The sequence below is a fragment of the Diadema antillarum genome, unplaced genomic scaffold (genome assembly GCF_040938485.1).
Source record: "Diadema antillarum isolate AM-2024a unplaced genomic scaffold, OU_Dant_1.0 scf00000128, whole genome shotgun sequence".
NCBI classification, from domain to species: Eukaryota; Metazoa; Echinodermata; class Echinoidea; order Diadematoida; family Diadematidae; genus Diadema; species Diadema antillarum.
In genome coordinates, this window is record NW_027271017.1 from 43805 (window position 1) to 68454 (window position 24650).

Sequence of the window (24650 nt, forward strand, 5' to 3'; positions counted from 1 at the left end):
AACCATATGTATCTTGTCCAACAGAGTTAAATGAATACTACTACTAATAAAACTTACCATATAGGAGAAATCAGCTGAAAACTTAAAGTTGCAAAGGCATCTAATTGGCCGCACTTTGTCATGACAAGGCGTATAGCTAATCGTGATAATCCTGGAGCCCGGGGTTTGGAGGGGGGGGGGGGGGGGAGAGACTGGGGGTGGTAAGTTATCCAAAAACAAAGTGGTCCTATATAATGAAATGTAAGATCCACCTTTTATTAGGACATAGTCTTGCTAACTTTGTTTTTGACATCTCACCCATTTCAAAACCGATTTTCGTTAAATAAACTTTGATTTTCTCCTAGAATCGTATATGCTCTTTCATATTTCATATTAGTGGCTTGTCGATCATCACGCAAAAAGTTAAAAATGAACCTCCATCTCAACCAAAACTATATCATCATCCCTTTAAAATGTATGCGATGGATCGATCAGATAATATGGTGAAGGTTCAAGTGTAGGCCTATATATTAGGCGTGCATGTACATGTATAAGGAGTAGTGGGGCGGGTCTCCCACTCCTTTGAAGTGAGTTCTTTTTTTTTTCCGAATTCTTTTATTCAACGATCTCGTCCTCACTTTGTAATTATGGAATTCATTAGTAAAATTTTGTTCCACAGAGAAAAAAAAAAAATCCCCGAAAAGTAATATGGGCTTATAAATATACAGACAATTGTTCGTGGTTTTCGCCGCCTCTTTGTGGTCCCATAAATGGGGGGATGTTAGGGGTATTGAACATAATAAATATCCTACACACACTTTACATCCCTCGTCATTCCTTTCTCTACCCCTTCTCCTATTTGTTAGACTATCAAACAACAACCACAACAACAATGAAAGGCCTTCCTAATTCGCTGCTTCAAGAAAGACATCGTTTTTGTATAGGGGTCGTCACAAGCACTATGTCAGCATCCACCACGCATGTCTCATTGCAGGTCAAAGGTCATAAATTTGCCATGGTTATCACGGACGCGATTCCCCTTTCAAACCACTGACACAAGTTGATGGAAATCGTCCCAAAGACGTACTTCAGATTTGTTGTCAGTGAACATTCTCTAGTAGAGCCATTCTCAAGGAAATGCGTCACCCTCCCAACATGTGAGTTAATGTGTATTTCATCTCCGATGTGATTTTTACCGTCATTTATTTAGCCGGTTGTTCGTTGATGCACGTCAAAGTCGGAGTTGTTTGCTGAGCAGCGGCTGCTCTATCCGCCTGCCCTAACGTGCTGCGGACCGGACGGCGAGGTGACTGTACATCGCGCCTCTACGAGTACCGAATTGCGAATAGTGTAGGCAGTTCGTTACGTCGTGTGTGTGCGAGAGCTCCGAGCATGCATAGGCCATAGCACTAGCACTGCAGGCTAAACCAAATCCAAAACAAGCGAGTCCGTGGATACATATTCGTACAACTTCGTAGTTCTCTTCACAAAACCAATGCAAAAACGCAGGAATTACATTATTCTCACCAGCTTGTAATGTACCGAATGTCTGCAGCACTGCAACTATTCTTGAAATTTGATACATAATCTGATTCAACGTAAATTGCAGAAATGCAGCAGTGAGAATTGCAGTTGGCTGTTCGAATACCCGGGTATACGCGGGTCGGGTGTCGGCTACCGACTCGCTAGCGTGAAATTTCCATTATCTGAGTGATAGTGATACTATGTGATACAAATGTAGATAGAGGTGGTGTCAATACGGAGCCAGTGACAGTCACGAATTATCCTAGGTAGTGTAAATTATAGCACCACCCCCTCCTCCTCCTCCTCCTCCTCCTCCTCCTCCTCCTCTCCTCTCCTCTCCTCTCCTCTCCTCTCCTCTCCTCTCCTCTCCTCTCCTCTCCTCTCCTCTCCTCTCCTCTCCTCTCCTCTCCATTCCTCCTCCTCGACCCTCCATCTTCCTCAGAGCTGTACATGTGTACCAAGTCTCACACATTCTGCATGAGACTCAAGCATCTACCTAGGGGACATCTCACGATCTCACGCATGGCACCCATTTTTCTCACGCATCAGATGAAGTCTGCAACTTGGGCCTATAATAATGAGCATAGCTCAAAAGAAGTGATTACTGATAGACTAGTTTAAAAATGAAAGTATAAGGTCTATTTCCCTTTTGTCTTATAGAGTGTTTCTACTATACTTAGTCACTTAAGTTATTAAAGTATGCACCTGGTCGCATTAAGAGCTAAAAATTGAAAAAGCTCCCTACCGTGGGACTTGGGCCACACAGGGTGGGAGGGGGGGGGGGAACCCCTCCCACACCCTTGCTCACGCGCACATTCGCATGCCGAGATGCCGAGTCATGAAAATCTCACTCATAAATTTTCTTTTGAACTTGGCATCCCTGCTTCCTCATCTTTTATAAATGACATTTGTGCAGAACCTCAGGAGGGTATCGCTACGTCTACGTGTAGGCCCTAACCTTTCATGCAAGATTGATTGTGTACAGTGTAGGCATTAAAATATTAAAAGAAGAAGTAACAAAGTTAGATGGTTCTATCTAGTACATGTATTTTTAAGCATAGCTAGGAGCTAGTGTAGCAATAGTTAGTACTGTAATGATGCAAAAATGCCAAGGTTCGACCTCCCCATACCAAAATTCGACGCATACAAGCTTGTAGGTTTTACATGTAAAGCAGGTGGTCGAATTTTGGACGGCATTATGGTTGAATCATTTATGGGCAGCTTGCTTTATGTAGAGTCTTAGAGAAGCAGTGAATGTGGAATGCTTGCTTGGTAAATCATGGCAAAGCAAACTTGTGTGTAGACTAGCTTGTCAGTTATACCATCTGAATTTAGAGGAAATTTCAGTCTACAGTGCGACTTCGATTCACTCTCTCACTAGTCTCAGACTGCTTCCGTAGTACTGTGCATCATCGCATTTAAATGCAATCACATTGCCTGGTTGTTGTTTTTTTCATTCATTTTTTGTTTTGTTTTAAATGATAGAACCAGCTAATTTCTATGTTTGATTCGGACATTGTTTCTCTTTGACATACAGCACCCATGCGGGTTTGACTGCCACAGCTCACATCCATGAAATCCCATGAATGTTCCTTGTCGCTGCCGGCTACAGTATCTGGGTAATCTAATCTCCTCTCTCAATGATGGAAAAGCGTGAACCGGTTTTGCACCAGTCATTATACCCACGAGGTTGTACGCAGACTTTACCATCTCTTGGAAAACCAACCTCCTCTGCAACCTGTCCAACATGTAGCTTACAGACTGTGGAGATATCACCATAGCGCCCTGCATTTCACTGAAGGAGGGGGAAAAAAAAGAAGCAAAGAACGTTATATCAAAATTGTAAACTCATATTTCTTGCCAGCATGGTGAAGCTCACCATTGACCTCATAGCAAGGTCGTCGGCCACTACGCGGAAGAAGAAAGACGAGGGGCTCTCACAGTATTTGAAGAAATTGACGCATCTCTACTTCTCAGAGAAACACATTGATGAAATCGTGAGTACAAGTCATCTGCTCTTTAGCCCATTGAAGACGAGTCCTGAGAATACTCAATGAGGGCAAGTGTCTATGGGAAATGCGTGTATAGCAAAATCAGTCCATCCTCAACGGGTTAATGCTGTGGTTTATTTAGGACAATTTCAAGTGTTTATTGCAGGATAGAAGGTTCTTTTTCATCTCTTTTTTTGCCATGTGGTATTTTATTGTTACATTGATGATGATATTCTCTATTAAAACCCATTGAGGACGGACTGATATTGCTATGTACAACAAGCATTTCGCATAGACACCTGTCTGAGTATACTCGGGACTCTTCTTCGACGGGTTAAACACTTCATTGTAGCTCAAATGCTATATTCAGACAGTGAGTCTTAATTCTTCAAATGATTATAATCATGTCAATACCAGACGCTTTATATGTTTCTCCTCAGTGAATGAAGCATGATTTTTTTCTCCCCTTTCTATTTATCTCTTTCTTCCTTCTTTTTCTCTTCCATTTTAATTATCTTTCATATTTCTTCCCCCAACCATCAATATTTTTTTAAATCTTTTTATCACACTCTTATTTTTCGGGGGTTCTTAAATGCTGTACCGTAGAATGAACCAGTAGAAATGCAATTATTCAACTACATTGTATTAAACAAAAATGGACTACTTGTATGCACAAAAAGCAAGCAAGCAAGCATGCATTACACAAATGATGCACAGGTCTGAGTGTGTCACTAGGAATTGTGTGCATGTTGTGACTGCAGAATGTTTAACCCATGAGGCAAAGCTGAGTGTACTGACCAAGAATTATGCACACACACACACACACACACACACACAAAACACAAAAGCTTACAATTGTACAGTACATGTGCATCATCTGTTTTATTAAATGGGGGACAAATTTTCTTTTCACTGGTAGGGCAAGCTGTGCTACTGGACAAATTTACTGATGCATGGTTACAATATACAATATTTGTAGCTTACAATGTAAGTGCGTGAATGCTCTCTTTTATTATTAGTACAGTGCATGATGACATACAACATTGTATTTACAGTGGCTACAATGTATCTTCAGTGAGGCAATGTGCATCCAGTAAAAAGTTCAGTTCAGTTTGGTTCATGGTACAACATATTATCTTTAAATCTTTCAAGCAACAGTGATTTTATTACCTGAATTACAATTGTACCCACATGATGATGCCCAGTAAGTTGACGACTTGTAGAGGGCCATTCAAAGGATTCAATTATCCTGAGCCTGAGGAGTTCTATGTGATGTATCCACAGGGCGGTCAGTTTTAAAGGCAATCTAGTTTCTGTTTCCAGTGACCATTGACCTGTGAGCTTAGACTTGAAGCTGTTTAACTGATGTTGCCCCATACAGTGTCTTGATCGATGATTTAATCAGTAGGGCTTATAGTTATTAGGTCCCGTTTACCTTTGGGAGCTGTGATTTAAAACTATTCAAGATATCACTTTTGATGCATACAAAAGGTTTTGTATGTGTACACTGTAGGTCAGTCAAGTATCACAAAACATCCTACCATACAATTTTGTTATAAAGCCTTTGATATTTAGTAGGAGATATCACTATTTTTCTCATTAAAACCATAAATGTAGATGGTTTAGTCTGGAAACATTTTTATTATAACTATTGTTCACATTTTCATTATGACTATTCACATTTTCAATACTTGATATTGATTATACAGGTTCAAATTTTTACATTGGCTGTTTCTTCCCTTTAATACTCCCATTTGAGAACTATTTTGAAGCACTAATGCTGGGTTTTGTTTCATCTGCAAATGGTAAATTATGCCTTTTGACAAAATTGTCAATCTATTCACTTTCTAGATTAAATTTATTGAAATTTTGTCAGGAGACCCTGCAGTCCTGTAAAAAGCCCCATAAGACTGAGACTCCCAAATTTTGCAAGAAGTGTGGCTAAGAGTTGCCACACTTCATCTTGCCCTGCACTTTAGAAGATTTTAACATGTGAGATACAAGACTAGTTCTGATCTTACTAGAGTGCAACAAACTGTAATTAATTCATTGCAGAGCTTTTGGAATCCATAATTTGAACTGCTGGTTAAATTGTCTTCCTGCCCATGTTTTTCCTCAGTTTGTCTGAGGTGTGACAAAATACTGTATTAGCTTCAGAATATTGCTGTCACCATTCAAATACGTAATCATAGATTTCAGCGTGAAATGGATCTCCTTTGTATCAATTCTACATGGAATGGTGGTGTTTTGTGAATAGCCATGTGGAGCGTTCAATGTACAATGTAGCTTGCTCACCGTATGCATGACTGAGGAGGGGTGGGCAGACTAAATAAACATTGTACCCCTTAGTGTGGCTCCATTGATTCTCAAGTGATACTCCATCATTGTAATCTGCAGAGCTCTCAATGAAGCGAGTACTCGAGGCTTTGTAAAGATGTGAAGGTACCCAAGCCGTTTCTGTGTAATGAATCTGGCTTAAAACCAAACTTTAAACTAAAGTTGGGCTTTACAAGTTCAAACAATCCCAAGGAAGATTTTGAGTCTGGGATGGCCAGTGTTTGTTCCTCTGACATGCTGCCTAGCAACAGTTTTACTAGAGACACTAATTACACGGTTGTATGCAGGGCAAAAGGTACATGTATGCAAATAAGGGGAATTACTCTGACAAAAATATTTGTTGGAGTAATTGATGAATTGAAAAGGAAATGATTACCTCTGCCAAGGAGATTCAAATGTTTTTGCCAACATTGGTTTCCTTGTTTGTTTGTCTGTTTGCAAAATTACTCAATAAGTTGTAAGTGGATTCGGATGAAACTTACATGTACATTCAATTCAAATTCATATTGCCGTATGACACACAAAAAAGGGATACAATTTTTGGTAGTGATCCAGGAATTTTTATGCCCTGCTCAAAGTGCAGCGCAGCAGGAAGCTGACTAGGTTAAAGCACAAGGCATAAGATCTTTCAATTTGGGTACAGTAATTTTCAGCATGAATAGGTGAAAATGAGCTGCCTGGTAGAGGTTTGTGCTTTCCAAATGGTTTTCTAGTCAAAAAGTTAACACATGCATTTTGCTTGTAGAGTCTACAATTGTAGGTGAATTGCAACAAAGCGTAGTACTGTTATGCAGCAAATATTTTGCAACATTTTTATTTTTGTGAATTTTGCGAGTCAGGTACCGGTACACGTATTATTCGCAAATTTAAAGACATGCGAAAATATTGACTCTGATCCTGATAGGAATATGACATCCACCGTACACATTCCTCTGTTCAGTAGTGTACTAACTCCACAATCGTGAATTTAACTACTTGCGAAATTGTTGGGAAGTCCTGATTCGCAAAATGATTAAAAAATTCGCAAAAGATCCGCTCCCGTAATGTGATGTGAAAATGTAGACTCGCTATAAAATACAGCATATGGCGTATACAGTTATTTGGCAGGCACTCTAGTTTTATCTCGCACTACCAAAGCATGCAAGATGACGTATGTAATGCCAGTTTTCAAAATCTCAGTGTTTAAATGAACAGGAGAAAAAGGTGAACTGCTATTATTGTGTGTTTGGTTAATTTCTGGTGAACTGCTATTTACATGTAAATAGCAAAACATTTGAATAGCAGGTACAAATGTACGTATGTACAGTTGTACATGTACACCCTTGTACGCTCATCCTAAAAAAAAAAAAATAAATAATAATAATACATGTATAATCAGCTCCTCTTCATAGTGAAACATATGACATGGGAAGATTTGTACTGTAGGATGTATTCAGTCAAAAATAAAACTTACATAATGTTTGACATTGAGCATTCATACCCTACTTGAAAGAAATGATGGGATATTAGCATGTGTCCAATGAAGTACCGGTCGGTATGTCATTTTACTTGATACCCAAATTGAAATTACTAGTATAACCATGGCAAGTTTGACTGTATGTTTTTGTTCTGTGCCCTGTGTGTTCAACCAGGACGACTTGTCGCAGTGTCGCAGCCTCTCCGTCCTCTATCTCTACGACAACAACATCTCGCAGATCAAGAACCTCGGATTTGCGGCCAATCTGACGCACCTGTATCTCCAGAACAACCAGATCAGCCGCCTGGAGAATCTGACCCCATTACACAAACTATCCAAGCTGTAAGTACATTGTACTCCTCAAATTTTGTATGTCTTCGTGGAGATACATGTACAATATGTTTAGAACTCCCCTTTGATTTTTTAGATGATAAATAATTTGGAATGATGCACCATGCACTCTGATGTAATGGTCTAATTAACTGTTTTTTACGTGTATGTTCCTTTTTTTAACCTGATTATCATGAATTCGTGCTAGAGAAGGTGGACTGAGAAGAGATTAAGTTCCAGCATTTTTTAAATATCTAAATTCATCTTTTAAGATCCACAATATATACACTGTACTGTAAAGTATTAAAAAAAAAAAATCAATGTTTTTATAGGTTGTAAGAATATGGATTATTTTTGAAAGCTATGTGCATAGACATTTTTATTTTTCTTAATTCTAGCATAGATTTTAACTTCTATTATGTAAATTTCATGGAAATTGCATACATGGCAATCATGGTACATATTTCCCAGGTCACAGATATAGACTTTGTGGCAAACTTGTTAATAATAGATGCCTGTATTCAATCTCCTGAAAAAAAAAGAGCAGAAAAGACTACAACTGTACATCAGGGAATAATTTTTCTGGTATCCCATCACAGTTTGCTATGCATTCTTCATACCACTGACTACACAAGCTATCCTTCATGTAGCAGTTTTTATTCCATAGAAGTGCAGGTCTCAAAATAGGATTTTGGAGGGGCAAGGCCATTTAGAAAAGGGCACTTTTTCCAAGAGGCCAGGGCACTTAGGTCAGTCAGAGGGGCACAAAGGCCACATTCGAAAGGGCATGTTGGGTGTTTATACTTGATGTGAATGCCCCATAGAGCTGTATGCTATCGACCATGCTGCTACACTCCAGCAGCGCACGCACGCATAAGATCTCTCCGCAGCAGACGATGTTAGGCAGTAGGCCATGCGCAATACGATGTAGGTTCTGCAATACAGTATGTTCTCAATGCACACGCCGCGCTCGCTTTGGAGCACCTCCGGCGCCATTTTGCTTTGAGCGTGCGGCGTTGGCGCGTGCGGGTCGTGTCGGGCGGAGCCAGGCATGAATGCAGAGCGAGAGAGATGGCAATGCTCGCAGCCGTCTGACAGGCCTGGCATTTTTTAGCATGGCTTGCGACCACTTGCTCCGGCCCGCCGCTGCCTAGCTACAAATGTAGTAACTCTATGGCCGCTGCGCTGCGGAGGCTAGGCAGTCGGGACGGTAAAAGCCGGTCAGGTGTAGACACATGTACGTACACGTCGTCTCGTACATCTCGGAAAGATACTTTGAGTTTGAATCAGATATATTTGGAGGCGAGTGAACTGAAGGTATGATATTTGAGTAGAATTTGAGAAAGGGCATACTATATACATCATAAATAATAACTTTCATTCTGAAAGGGCACCACTGCCACAAGAAAAAGGGCACATTTTTTTTTGGCCGTAACTTTGATCAAGGAAAAAAAGGCATTGCGGCCAACGAGAGGGACACCGACGGCCATGGCCGTCGGTGGCCGTCGGTTAATTCGAGACCTGGAAGTGTACAGGATACCATGTGAAATATTGTTCATCAGCTGGAAATCTAACTTGAGTTGGAAAACTATTCCCTGCTACATTACAATGGATTTTGCTGTACATTTACAAGTATACAGTATACAAGCCCTTCAAATCATGTACATTGACCGCGCGAGTGATATCAAAAGCAGCAAAGACAGTGTTTGCTTTGATAATATATAGGGCTTTTTACACTTGTAAATTTTTGCTTAGCCCCGGACCAACGGTGGGGCTAACAGAGACTCCAACCCAAAGCACCTTCTGATCTGGAGATTCTCCTGCCTGAAACCCCTAGCAAACGGGAGACTCCAACTTGATGTGTGCGAAGCTCGAAGTTCCTAGGGTTCTAGATGCTCTCTTGTGCTATCTGAGGCTTATTTTTTCAACATACGATAGAAATAAGTAAGAAATCCCTTCCAACGGGAGACAAAGAGCCAGGGCGGGAGAAATTAAATCTCAAACGGGAGAACGGGAGATTTTGCAAAGCAAGTGAGTGTAAACAGAACGAAAAAATAATCCTGGGCTAAGCGACGGAGACGAAGTCCGACCCTCACTGACCAATCAGAAACGAGGTAATCAAGTGCTGCCAGTGCGTGCGTGTACGTGTGCAGAACACAGCGTAATTATGAATATTCATGTGGTTTGGAAAGTCCGGGGCTAAGAAATACGAGTGTAAAAATGTCAGTTTTCTCCTTAGTCCCGGACAAGAGATGGTACGGGACTAATTGGCAAGTGTAAAAAGCTGAAAAAATTGGTACGGGACTAACGATAGTCCTGGGTCAGAGAAAGTCCGGGGTTAAGAAACACAAGTGTAAAAAGCCCTTATAATCAAAGACTAGATAGCCATCAAAAAAAAGAAAAAAAAAATGTAAAAACAAGGGATCTCTGAATAAAGAACTCTTCTGTGATGTACGTACATGACTTCACAAGTGTTACAAATGTTTGCCTGACATACAAATGTAAACTCACCAGAGACTCCAACCCCAAGCACCTTCTGATCTGGAGATTCTCCCGCCCGAAACCCCTAGCAAACGGGAGACTCCAAGTTGATGTGTGCGAAGCGCAAAGTTCCTAGGGTTCTAGATGTTCTCTGGTGCTATCTAAGGCTTATTTCTTCAACATACGATAGCAATAAGTAAGAAATCCTTTCCACCGGGAGACACAGAGCCAGGGCGGGAGAAATGAAATCTCAAGCGGGAGAACGGGAGATTTTGCAAAAATGGGCTTTCGGCGGGAGATCTCCCGTCGAGAACGGGAGAGTTGGAGTCTCTGACTCACATCCGCTCTACCTGTAACAGGCAACATGTGTGTCTTGTACGTAAGTACATTATTAGATGTACAATACATGTGTACAAGTGTGTACACACACAGTGTGCAATATTGGTCTGTTCATATTAAATGTACAGTAGGGCATGCTTTCTTGCCCGGTTGTATTGGCACTATTCATACAGACATTGTTTTCAACTCCCCAGACGCTACAAAGGGCACTTGAAACATTTTTTCCATTAAAATTAGAATTCTTACACTTCACTGACAGCCGTGCTGAAATGAAACGTATCAGAAAATCTTCGTAATAAAGCTCTTTATTTACTCTAAGAGCACATTTTTTTTGCCTGTTTGTTCTTGATTTGTTCTGCTTCTCAAATCAGATAAAAATAGATTACTTGTACATTGTTGTAAAAAAATGTAAACAAAACATAATCAAATGACAACTTAAGAAGCGATACAGAGGTGCAGTCTCTGCTACAGTAGGCCTATAACAAAAACATAATTTAAAAATATATGGTTGCAAACCAATTGTATATAACAAAAAAAAACAGTGCATTTGATTCAACAAGGAGGCAGGAGACTGTCAGCATATTTATGGCTTGACTAGCTGGGCTGATGTCCTCACTGAGAATTAAGCTCAGGTTTACCTCCCTCAAAAGCTTTTTTTTTCTTTTTGTATTGCAATAAAATATAGCGGAAAAAAGATGTCAGGGAGTGTTGTGCATATACATGTAATGTGCAGTATTAAAAAGTGTGTGACATGACAGAATGTATTAGGCTGAACTCTCTGCAGTGCAAATGCTTGATTGATTCTATGTACAAATGTTGTAGTACAAAATTTGTTTCAATGAGGCTGCTGAAATTCTGATTCACTGTCTGCTGAACAGTGTACATATGTACACACCCATGTCTTCAGTTTTATTCTAAGTTTATGGCTACTCGTAGATCCACAGTACTTACATGTTGTATGTACATACTACAATGTATTTTACCTGAGATCATGCTGAGGCCACTAAAATTTTCTGCACACTGGGGAATGGAGAACTCGATCTCTAAAAATTAACTCATGCTACATCTGTATACCAATAATGCGGTACTGAGAATCATTTTCTTTCATGCAGTAAGTGAGAAAGAACAGATTTTGTTTGCATGGGTTATAGCATAATATACTGTAATCACTACATTTGGCAAAAGGGATTTGGAAATCAGCCACATTTCTTGTTGGATTTTATTCAGTCTTGCTCTTGAGGTGCATGGGAAGTTATTCTACCAGTTGGTGACAAACGTTTTCCTTGACAGTGCCCTCATTGTTCAGACTTTTATAGGATGACATGTCATATTCCTTGTATTGCCACATTACACAACATTTTGGCCTAAAAAGTCATCCACATAGGGTATAAGGGGACCTGTTCGGGGGATACAAACGTAGGCCATCATGCTCAAACAGAACCCCTTTGAGAGTGCTCTGGTTTGTCTTGTGAATTAGGTGGTACAAATATAAAAAATGTCATAATTATGATTTAGGAATATAATGCATGATGACTGTTAGACAGGTTGCCATGGTTACTGGTCACATGACTGTTCTAGCACTACACTTTTCTCCATTGGATGTACATGTAGGTATCTTGGGGGCAACAAGATAGCAGTTCTGGAAGGACTGGAGAAGCTGTTGGAGCTAAAGGAGCTCCACATAGAACACCAGAAACTCCCCATGGGTGAACGGCTGCTCTTTGAGCCCAGGACGCTGGTAGCACTCTCGGTAAGTTACAGGCCATCATGGCCAAGAAGCCTTTTTATGTATTTTGGCTCACCTGGGCCCTGTTTCATAAAACTTGTTATCAGTGACAACTGTCACATATCTATGACAAATTTGCTCTCAGCCAATCAGATGCAAGGATTTCAATAGCTTATAACAATAATAACAACTTGTCACTGATGATAAGTTTTATGAAACGGACCCCTGAGCTGTTGCAATCTTTTGCTATCCGGCGAGCGCCATGTGTTGTCCATCCATTGTGCAGTGTGTGATCGTTCAAAAACTTTTTTCATATTTTCATCTCCTACAGAGGAGATTCTTCTCCTGGCTGTATTCCACAAATGTGCATTTTTTTTGCGAAGTAGTTATGCCCCTCTCGTGGTATAGAAATGAAATGGTTAAACACAAATAGTGAATGGTCACGAGTGCAGTTGTACAAATGGTGTGTACAAGATTCCGCAAGAGGTGAAAGATAGAGGCACTGTATTCAACGAAGTGAAGCCGAGTTGAATAGTGCGCCTCATTTTTCACCGAGTGCAAAATCTTGTTCCATTGCACGAGTGAAGACCATACACTATTTGTTTTATACAACACCTATGTCAACAGATGTGGTCCACACAGATTCTTGAATTTAGCACAGAAATGGCAACCATTTTCTGTGAAAGACGAATGGGTAGCCGCACAATTACAGTCACCGTGTACGTACTGTATACGCAAAGCTGATTGGTTGAAGTTGTTTACAAAAATGAGTGACAAAAGTACGCGCTTGTAAGTGCTCTTGTAATTGTTGAGTGAGCGTGGCAAATGTTTGTTTATTGTGACATCAAAGCCGTCCAATGGAACAAAAACTTCAAGTCAATCTTGAGTCTAACACAGGAATCAATGGAAATGGGTGACGTCAGCCATGTGCTATCCATTTTTGCTCAAACAAAATTGCACAACTGAGAGCCACAGCGTGCAATGAAACTTTTAACTAAATGTCACGCAATGGGGAATAGACCAATCGGATAGCTACATTCTTTTTAGTTGTTTTATAAAATTGAGTATCGCCACACTGTTGTTGTTATGACTATTGAATGATATCCCAGAGTGGCCTGCAAGTTCTCAATGTGAGTGGTAACGGCCTGGACGACATCTCGGAGCTGGCTATCCTGCGCAACATCATGCAGTTCATCGCCTCCGACAATAAGCTGCGCGACATGAAGGCGCTTGCCGCCCTCGTCGGCAGCTGGCCGAAGATCTGGCGGCTGGAGCTGGTTGGCAACCCCCTCTGTAACAAAGCCAAGTACAGGGACCGGGTCATCGTCATGAACAGCAAGCTAGGTGAGACAGGAGAAGCAAACCTACTGTGTACAGCATTATGTCGTGAGGTTTTTATTTTCTCAAATTTTGGGAGTTGGGTGCTCCTTGCGAGTTTAACCCATTGAAGATGAGTCCTGAATAAACTTGGGCAGGGGTCTACGGAAAATGCGTGTTGTAGGGAAATCAGACCATCCTGTACGGGTTAAGAATGTACTGGTACGTTTGTACACAGTACATGAGCTACAATGTTGGAGTGTGAAATTAGTTCCCTCTTTTTGACATGCTGTTCATGATAGTATAGACCGATTCTGTGAGGTGATTTGTGTATTATCGGCATGGGCAGCGCCATTACTGCGGTGTCCCCGCCGACCCCACTCCCCCACCCCCTCCCTACATTAGCAGGCGCACGGAATGAAAAACTGATGCATGGTTGTTTTAGCCAATAGGCGTCTCGTACTGAGTGCGCGAACGCTTGCTTTAGGCGCGAACCTTTGTTACAAGTGCGTGTTCTCCTGCTACAAGTGCGCGATAAACATGTTGCCCGGGGATGGGGGAGAGGAGGGGGTGTAGGCTGGGACACTGCAGTTAGAGCTAATGGCTGCGCCTAGTTACCACAAATTGTCTGCTGCCCTCAACGAACCCGAATCGGTCTATAGATCAAGCATGCCATCTTATTAGTGGAGTGTACTGGCCAAGAAGAAAGTCTCTGTGAACAAGTGTAGCGATATTTGGGTACATTTTGTGGACTGAGCAGTCACAGATCTTTGATTTCTGGGCAAGTCCAAGATAAGGTCCGCTCAGAAGGCAAAATTTCATCTTTGCTCAATGTTGACATATTTGGTATCATTTTGAAGCTTATGAGTTGAAGTTTTGATTTCCATGGAGGAAAAAATGGTATTATGTAAATTTATGCAAATTTCAAGGGCTTCATTTGCATAAATGTAAAACACAGTGTTACGTATGGGACATCTATAAAAATTCATATTTATTCAAAGGAAAGCAAATGATATTTGATTAATATGAAGACATAAGAAGTTCATCAAATAGTTTAACTTGGGATGAAAATTTAGGGATTATGCAAATGATTATGCAAATTAGCTCGTGTCCTATCATGAGATGTCCCATACGTAACAAATTGAGGTCATTTTTTAAGGTTTTTTCTGAAATTGCTAAGGTTATTTGAATGTCCTTTTCGAAAGTTCTAATTTATTGTTTAGAGAAATTAAATACCATAGAAAAAAGAAAAAAAGTAAAAGAAATATTTTTTATTAGGCATTGAAATAATGTTACGTATGGGACAAATGCGTTACGTATGGGACATCCTCATACATATTGCATGTGAATGCATGTAGCTAGCTGGGAAGGTCTCTCAGTACACAAATCGTCAATCATCCTGAAGAAAGCATCCCAACTTTGTAGCTACTTTTTGAGTTATAGACACTTGAAACAATACATGTACTTGACTGAACAATTTTCAGAAAGGGGGAGGGGAAGATGGCAAAATACACAATGAAAATCAGCATTAAAGGGATGGTATAGTTTTTGTAGAAATGGGGATTCAGTTTTCAACATTTTATGAGATGACTGGAAACCAATAATATGAGTTACTAAAGAGCATACAATTCTAAGACTAGAGGAATTCAAAGTTAATTTGATGGAGATCCAATTTGAAATGGTTGTGATATTAAAAAAAAAAGTATATAAAAAGTAAAAGGATTTTTTTTTTTTATTGCAAGTGATACACAAATTGTCCTTATTCAGTTTTCAGTAGTAGCCACAACAAAATTCATGGGTTGATACATACGGAGGTGTGACTCAAATCAATGACCTGACTGCTAGACAGACAACATACATCTACTTGATTACTGGAATTCTATGCAGCAGGTATTGCTTATTTATTAAACTTAATATTTCTTGTGTCAAGTTGTTTTTTATTGAAACTAAACAGCAAACTGCCCATCATCAATGGAAGTAAACACTTTAAACTATTCAATTTTTTAGTAGTAACTATCCTGATAGAAATAGGGCATACATTGTACTCAGGTTGGTCATAAAAGATACAGAATATGATTGAATATGATTATGATGGTAAATATTTGGGGGATATTGTTCCCTTGACAATCTGGATCAGTATTTGAGTAATTTCAACTGATTTCACCTCAATAATTATGCAAAAATTTGTTTATGGGTATTTTGCAAAATTATTTTGCAAAATACCCATAAACATGGTTTTCCACACACTAAACGAATGGGGGACAAAGGGCATGCATACTCAGGTTGGTCATAAAAACATAAAAATATGATTGAATACGACTATGATGGTGAATATTTTGGGAATATTGTTTCCTTGACAATCCGGATCAGTATTTGAGTAGTTTCAACTGATTTTATTTCAATAACTATGCAAAATACCCATAAACATGGTTCTTCACACTCTAAATGAATGGGGGACAAAGTGTCCCATACGTAACTGTCCCATACGTAACACGTCATGTCTGTCTTTAAAGGACAAGTTCACCTTCATAAACATAAGGATTGAGAAAATGTAACAATATTAGTAGAACACATCAGTGAAAGTTTGAGGAAAATCGGACAATCGATGCAAAAGTTATGAATTTTTAAATTTTTTGTGTTGGAACAGCTGGATGAGGAGACTACCACAGCTTGTGAGTCATATGCGTACAACAGTATAAAGAAAATGTAAAAGAAAATTCAACATATTTTCACTTTTTTCGCATAATAAAAGAGCACTTGACTTGCCTCTTTCTAAAGGTAGGGGGAATAATATTACCCATAACATTTGTCGGTAAGGAGTCAGGGGAATGTGTACTTTTTTCAAAAGATGGAATTTTGTGAAATTCTCTTTATATTTTCCTTATATTGTTGTACGCATGTGACATCTACAACTGTAAGTTATTCATGCACTGCAGTAGTCTTCTCATCCAGCGGGTACTGCACAAAAACTTCAAAAATTCATAACTTTTGAACCGATGGTCTGATTTTCCTCAAACTTTCAATGATGTGTTCTACTAATGTTGCTACATTCTCTTAATCCTTATGTTTATAAAGATGAACTTGTCCTTTAATTAGAACCTGTAATTACAGCTTTTTGCCTAATGACATGAAACTTACCTGTGATAATCTCGAGTGTTGTGACTTTCATCACAGTGAGTTACAAGCTGTAGAATGAAATACTTTCAGAGAGTTTTGAGGTTGAAAAAAATGTTCAAAAAAATTTTTCTGGTCCAATACGTAACGGCACATATTTTCTCTTCTAGAATATAATTGTCCAGGTCATTTTTCTCAATTTTTACATGATCATACTTAATAAAGTTCAATATGATCAAAGGCCATTAACACTATTTTTCAGGTCATAAAAGTCTCTGAATGTCCCATACGTAACGCGCGTGTTATCTTGGACTTGCCCTTCTACAGACCATAAGGCTTGTTCTTTAATAGTTTCTGCCAAACTCAGCATTTCATACATTCGGAAAGAAGTGAAATTTCTGGTGATCTATCACTTGGTCTACTCCCACTTTGTCTAATAGCCATTTATAGTCTCAACCCACATGGTCTAAATCTCATTTCGTCTACAACCAGTTTGTCTAATGACCATTTAGTCCAACTGCCACTTACGTAGCCTCATTACCAGTTGGTCTAATTCCAGATGGGCTATGCCCATTTCGTTTGCAATACCCGCAGATTATTAGACAAAATGGGAAAAAGTCCATGTAGACAAAATTGCGATTAGACCATTTGGTCATTAGACGAAATGAAAATTACCAAACTGGGCTTCAGACCAAGTGAGAATTGGACCAGACGTGAATTAGACAAAATTGAGAGTAGACCTAGTGAGTTTAGCTGTAGTGGTGTATAGACGAATTGGGAAGTCGACCATTTGATAGTAGACCAAGTGGCCATGAACAAAATTACTTCCCCTCTATGGCTTGCATACTCTTATTTGAGGGAGGGATGCCTTTTTCTTCCGATTCTGCCGTATGCAGCCGTTCTCGACGGAAGAGAGATCAGCGAGACGGAGAAGAACTTCCTCGTCAGCTGGAAAGAGGCCAAGGAGGCGAAGAAACGGCAGAGGATAGAGGAAGCCCACCGGATAGCTGAGAGCAGCCAGGAAAACGTCATGCTGCCAAGTAAGCCAGACATTCTTGTCTGTCATTTCCATCATTCTCATCTCTCACACAGTGTACACTTTGTATTCTGCAAATGGTGAGAGGTCATTTTGTATGGACGTCAGGGTAAAAAAAATAAGCAGAGGTAGCCAAATCGTGTTCAAGTTAACAGGTACTTTGTATGCAGGGGCGGATCCTGGAATTCCGTAAAGGAGGAGGTGCCTTTACGAAATTAAAGTGGTCGCACGTGCCCCCCCTTTTTTCATTATTATTTTTTTTTTCTGTTTAAACAAAGAATAAAAAGGGGGCGTGCGCCTGGTGTGCCCTTCTCTGGATCTGCCAGTGGGTTTGCATAGAGTAAAATTAGGAGATTGAAGCTTCGTCAAAGTTTCAGACGTATAGAAATAAAGCTTTATCATTTGATCAAAATTTAACTCATTTTCATGAAAACATGCAAATTGGAAGCGGCAATGATGTTAATAAAATGCAGAGTGCACCTATCGTTTTTGTACACAAAAATATGATTAAAGTCATGTTTTTGCTGGATGACATATCACTGGCATCTTCTCCCCTCCCCTCCCCACCCCCCAAAAAAGGCATCGCTAATCTACAATGCTAAAAAGACCACAATAATAAGATGCAAAGGATACATTCTGTTCTTCTATATTGATTAATGGTCAACATAAACATTTAGTGAAGATTCATGAACAGCAGAGTAAGCAAATAATCATCGACTGCGAGGGCGATGGGACAATCTAACATTGCCGAGGTGATCTGCAAGGTGTCTATAAGGCTGAGCGAAAGGCGAGTGCTGATAGACACCTCACGGATCACCGAGGCGATGTTAGATTGTATCCATTGCCCGACAAATGGGAGATGATAATTTGCTTTACATGTATATCCCACATCGATTGACAAAGTTGAGATTTGATGAAAACGTGTTCAGTCAACCATGCAGATTTTCATTTTGTAATCATGCTGAACGTTTACAACACATGTGGTTGTACTGCAAAACCATGGTCTGTGGCACGTACGGAGACATACTTCCAGTCGGATAAAGTAATATTAGATGTATTCAAGGTGATAACAGGCGATACTGATGGATTGATAATTGTGCGATGTGCAAAGATGTGTGCCACTTGAACTTGCTTGCTTCCCTCATGGCTGATGCATGAGAGTGATACCTTTATCGATTCCATTGGTGGGCATGTAAAACATGCTAACGAAAAAAAACTATCACATATGTGATAGTCTCATGGTATGGATGTAATAGGAGAAAAACATCTCTCGGTCACATGTTCCAAATTAAGCAATCCCATTGGTCAAACATACTTTTGTGGGATGTAATGGAAGATATCTACAGAGATGAAATCATTCCCTCAGCCAGTTAAAGTGTTATTTGTTGTGCAATGAGTATATTGTATCACTGATTTCAAGGTCTCCCATGTTGGTGTTTGTGTGATGAGCTTGGGCACACATGGGAGATTGCAGCATTTTTGTTCTGCGCATGATTGAGGACAATGTCGATGTTGCCTGCAGCTTTAAAGTGTCGGACGTGGTTCGTGCAGCGTGTCGTATTGTCCGTTTTTATTATTTATCATTTGTTTGCTTGAATCTCAACTTGTGAATTTATGGGGGTACCAATCATTGACAGTGAAAAGCTACTGTGTAATATATGTTCAACAGGTTTCGCTCTGTAAGATTTAGCTTCCGGTATGACTTGCAGCCATTGATACCTACAAATACCTCCCCAAAATGTACAATCTACAATTTGTGTTTTCCATGCATGAAAACTCAAAAATGTCTGTATGTAGTCATAGCAGTTTCAGAGGAGGGCATTTCTCATTGAAATCATGACAGGCCCCCCCCCCTCCAGATTGGCCGTCGACCGCGCGATTGCGACGAAAATTGGCACACACATTGCCTATGATGTAATCTAAAATACCATGAAGTTAATTTTTCAAAAAAATCATCATTTATGCTAAATTATGCTAATTTATGCATGATGATGCATAAAATCAGACTATTTGGTATAAATCACACAAAAAAGCTCAAAACAGGCACATTTTTTGTGTAAATATTCTTTTTAGTGTCCTTAGCAAATGTAATTTAAAGAAATTGTGATATCAGAAAAAATTCCTCAGTATTTTATTGTTTTTTGAATTTCTTATGTATTTCTTTGTTTTTTCGACTTTATGTTTTCCATTGTTTTTTTCGATGAAATTTGTCTGCGACATCGCTTGGAACAAGAAAATATGTTTTTCATCTCTGATTTTAGTCAATAAAACACCAAAATAATCATGCTTTTATGAAATTTGCCAGTAAGCACAGTTTGCATTGAAATTGTACACGAATTAACGTTTTTGAGCAATTTTTGGTCTGACATGCATGTACGTATTTATGCGTAACTTTGGAACCGCGCGCCCGGGCGTCGCAAATTTGGTGTCAAAAGATGCGTGAGACTCGAAAGAAAAAAGTCGTGAAACGTCGCGGCAATAGCTTTTTGCGATTGCGATACATCGCGCGGAACGTCGAGGGGGGGCCTCGGAGGCCCCCCCTTCCCCCCCGGCCTGGTTAGGGTTAAGTTTTAAGAAGCTTACAATTTTCATTCTTGTCCTGTTTATGATAGCAACAACTACATCTACATACTGTACTTGGCAACAAGCCATTCCCTTTTAGAGCATTTGTGCTGCTATATAAGCTGCAAACATTTCATCTGTTACTAGTTTTAAAAAAACCCCAAAAAAGTCTGTATGAAACACTGTGACCCTGATTTGATCTCCGATGCATAGTCCGTCTTGAAACTGTGAAGATTTTGGTGTGGTACATGCCATAGCCTAGGTGTGTCTTCATCAGCGGGAAGTTCGAACTAGCAGAATGTTTTGTGGTCTGGGAAAATAGCCTGATATTGCGAATGTGCATCTTCATCAGCTCGAAACAGCCCGCTTGGGAAAATTGGCCCGAAATTTGACATATTATGTGTACTTTTGCATCACTCTTTAGTTCGAAAGTGGATTTCCCTGTGCAAATCTCCTGTATCACTGTATGTACAATACACAACAGTCTGGTACGGACACATGTTTAGGTACAGTAGGTATCAGAATATATAGTAACAAGCTCGATTGACTCGCGTTCGTCGCATTGATTTCGATTGTGTACACAATACATGTAATGAGCTTTCAGGTCTACTTTCTACCATTCTGTTGGCACATTAGTGTGCAATCAACTATTGACAGTTTACGGGACACTGTACCCGTGATAAGTAGGGCCTTCGCCGGGAAGCAAAATGAAGGGAACAGTTTGTAACGTCTCTTGCTTACATTGTACATGCACCAGCCAGTGCTTCCCCGCAATGAATGGTGGGATCAAGAAATTTTCGGGCTAATGGAGATGCACATGAATTAGTACGCTATAGTTCATGAACTAGCCCAAGATTTGGGGGAAAATTTTCCCAATCAAATAGCGCACTATTTGCGTTTTCACTACACAAATAGTGCGCTATTTTGAAACTTCGGGCTGATGAAGACGCCCCTTATAATGAGTTAACCTTGCTGTGTCAGCAGGTCTACACTATGCAATTAAAGTTTAAATACATTTTGCATTCCTTTGTATGCTTGATAGACTCAGCTTTTTGGTATTTATTCAATTGCTGCCCAAATGCTCAAAATTTCACTATTTCCCCTCTATCTATGCAATGCATGGAGGTATTTTCTTCTGATTCTTGGTGTATACATTAACTACCAAATAAAAATTCTCCAGAGAGAGTTATGGGTCACAAGGTCAAAGGTCAAGGTTTGAAGGTCAAGTGAAAATGTTGAAATTTCACTTTTTTCTCCATTTTTCACAAATATTTGAAGGTATCTTCATGGAACTTAATATATATGCATGTACTGACTGGCAGTGATCATGTAGGGAATTTAAGGGTCATGGGCCAAAGGTCAGGGGGCCAAAGGTCAAGGTCAACTCATCAAGTACCATTATTTCCCTCCTATCTCATGCAATGCCTGCAGAATTTTTTCTTGAAACTTAGTGTATGCATGTATTACCCAATACAGATTCTCTTGGAAGTTTCTTGCCCAAAGGTAAAAAGATCAAAGGTCAAGTGAACGTACTAAATTTCACTTCTTCTTTAAACTTATAAAAGGGTCAAAAGTTAGGTACAGATGCTCAAATCCCTAAATACCTGCACTCTTTAATAGACAGTATAGTCATTCATCGAAGTAAACCTAGTTCAAGAAAAGTGAACAGTCAATGCATTTTTGACAATTAACCTGTCATTTTGATATTTTGCCAGTTGTACGTGAAACTGTCATCACACATTTTTAAACATTATGCTATATAGACCTATGTGGAGAACCATGCATTATGGCGGAGACATACCAGTTGCCATAGCGACATTTCTAGGTATAAGACTAATAGCATCCGATGATCTTAATTATCTGGCCATATTTCTGTTCATCCTGTTGTCTGTTTTTTTTTTTTTCCACACAGTGGATCGTGAGCTTCCACCTGTCTTACCACCAGGCAATGGGTCCCGGTGGAACCGGACAACGGGTCCCGGTCCCGGCAGGGTCTACATGATGCCCGGCATGATCGGCGGGAAGAAGAAGTTTGATGCGGTCCTGGCCAAGTCGCACATGCCCGCATCGGCGCCACAGGGCAGCAGGTCCAGGGCTGGGGCTGGGGCTGTGGATCCATTCTCCCTGGGAAAGAAGAGCCTAACAGATATGGAGATAAGAGCCCAGAGGTAGGCCTACTTTTACTCTTCATGTGCCATGGTGTAAACCCCCTGTGAGCCACATTATTCTGAGAGAGCAACATATTCATGCTTTGGGAAAATAGTCTGTGTTTTAGGTAATGTAGTCTTTATGGATATTTGTTACCGGCCCTCAACATGTTATGAACAAAATTGTAGAGAAAATGCCAAGCTTTGCTTTAATGTGAATTAATACAAATCTATGATGGTTTTTGTGGGTTTTTTTTAAAATGACCAATAGCTACATAATTGTACCGTAGAGGCATGACTTTTCCACACGAAACTGTAACAGGAACTTAGAATTTACTCCCAGATCCAATAGGGAACCGCACGGCTACGTCTACGTCGGTACTCAGCAAAGTCCAATTCTGGATATGATGCTAAGGATGAAACTTGAGTATGTGATGCCGGTGGACGGTCGTGCAAATATTCACATGGTGCGAGTAAAAAACTCCAGTGCGGGGATAGCATGCAGAGATGCGAGTCCTGAAGACGCCCAGTGATGTGGCGGTGAGGGCGTCTGCAAGGAGTGCATTCCATAGCCTTACTGTTATTGGTATGAAGGAGTACAGTACCTACATGCATCTAATATTGGAGTGAGTTGTCAGGGTTGGTATTTGGAAGGATGGTACTTTCGCAATCTGGTGTCTGTCATTGGTTTCAGATAGGTGTCTTTGTTGATGGCTATGAGATTATTAGTGATTTTGTACATCATTGCCTTGATACCTCCTGGATTGTAGTGTGGCTCAATGCATTTTCTGCAGCATAGCTGTTATGCTCTCTCTGCACTGGTATACATTCTGCCCAAACCTGGCAGCTCTCCTCTGGATAGCTTCCGCCTGGTTGATGGTACAGTGTAGTTGTATGATGGGGGTTCCAGACAGTTGAGCAGTACTCCAGGTGGGGCCTGACAAGGGAAATGTATGCCTTTACTTTGAGGCTTGATAGTCAGTCACTCCATAAAGTGCAAGCTAGATGTGACAGGAATGAAATCACAAGAAACGCTTTCGCTGTACTATGGCATTTGACAATTCATGTATCGGTTTGGGCAGGTTTGTGCGTTTGAGCAAAATATGTGAACTTGGCATGCCATCGACTGAGTCCGGCGTGCACACGTGTCACATAAAGAGTTAAAGAGTTAAACTAAATATGCACGAAGCCACACCTAATCTTGGCCCCAAAAGTTCCCCCCCCCCCCCCTCCCCCAGTCTTTTTAGGGTTGAGCACAACTTCAACAAATGTTTGTTTGGAATACCTGAAAGGGGAGTCAATGCGTATTGCATGAAGCTTATCAGATTTAAGTCCACTTCTCCCAAATGCTCTATAAATTCAACCATTCATGCGACTCACCGTTACCTTGAGTATTAAAGCAGTGCAAGGTTTGTATGTTCCAGGTCAGTGGTAGCTTGTAACATAGTATTTGTTACTAGGTGTCCTGGGAAACCAGATGGAAACACAATCTTACTGAGCATACTAAAGTTTTGTGATTCCAGGTGTTACTTGAGACTGTATATTGTTTTACTTTGTTTTCTTTTCTTGTTCTTTTAATATTTCTTACATTGTTTATAGGGTAGGAAGGCCTCAGGAACAGCAGTATATTACTTCAGATATGAGTTCTCCGTAGACAGCTTAGGCTTAGAATACACAGCCTACTGTAATGTTCGTTTACTTTTTATTACTCACAGTTTACCCACTGTAAGACAAAAAAAAAAGATAGTGAGGAACTTTGGGATTTGTTTTGTTTTGTTTTTTTTTGGGGGGGGGGGGAGGTCTGTTTTATGTCATACGATCGACGTTTACAAAACAATGATGAATAAATGCTGTATATTAGCTTTGTATTTATTTATTTCTTTTTCTTTTTTGCCTTATTCTAATTGCAGGCAATTCCCCATAGTTCCCAGGCACACCACCTTTCCAGATGACATCGGACTCGGACTCCCAAACTCCGATCATGGACTAGGGCTAACAAACGGGGACCCGGACCTGAATCTTACGGGCCATGTCATATCCATCTCATGAGAGAGGCTCCAAAGAGTCATCTGTTGGTACATTACCCCCTGCAGTGCTCCAGTGGAATAGTCCAGTCCCCAATTCAAGTGTGTGTTTGTGGGATTGGTCCATTTTAATGAGGGGGTAGTATTGGTATGTGAAACTCCAACAGCAACAATGAAAACTTCACCTCAGTTGATTAAAAATAAATTAATGCACATGTTGCTGCATCAACCCCCTGGAGAGCTCTATTGGAATAGTCCAGTCCCCACTTCAAGCGTGTGTTTGTGGG

The 24650-nt window shown here is 40.2% G+C and overlaps 1 protein-coding gene across 1 annotated transcript; it reads left to right on the plus strand.

The window, feature by feature from the left end:
• The first annotated feature begins 3368 nt into the window (after positions 1-3368).
• LOC139720450 (protein phosphatase 1 regulatory subunit 42-like) lies at positions 3369-24393 on the plus strand. The gene is made up of 7 exons (XM_071631808.1): positions 3369-3500; positions 7463-7629; positions 12049-12187; positions 13273-13507; positions 17491-17634; positions 22105-22360; positions 24250-24393. The coding sequence occupies exons 1-7, from the start codon at positions 3369-3371 to the stop codon at positions 24386-24388; spliced, it is 1212 nt and encodes a 403-aa protein (XP_071487909.1). The 3' UTR covers positions 24389-24393.
• Positions 24394-24650: the final 257 nt, after the last annotated feature.

Bases quoted from the DNA above. Each gene is read 5' to 3' on its own strand.
- LOC139720450 (XM_071631808.1), top strand. From the start codon at position 3,369: ATGGTGAAGCTCACCATTGACCTCATAGCAAGGTCGTCGGCCACTACG. The intron at 13,508-17,490 runs GTGAGACAGGAG...TGCCGTATGCAG, and splicing joins CGTCATGAACAGCAAGCTAG to CCGTTCTCGACGGAAGAGAG. The intron at 22,361-24,249 runs GTAGGCCTACTT...TTCTAATTGCAG, and splicing joins ATGGAGATAAGAGCCCAGAG to GCAATTCCCCATAGTTCCCA.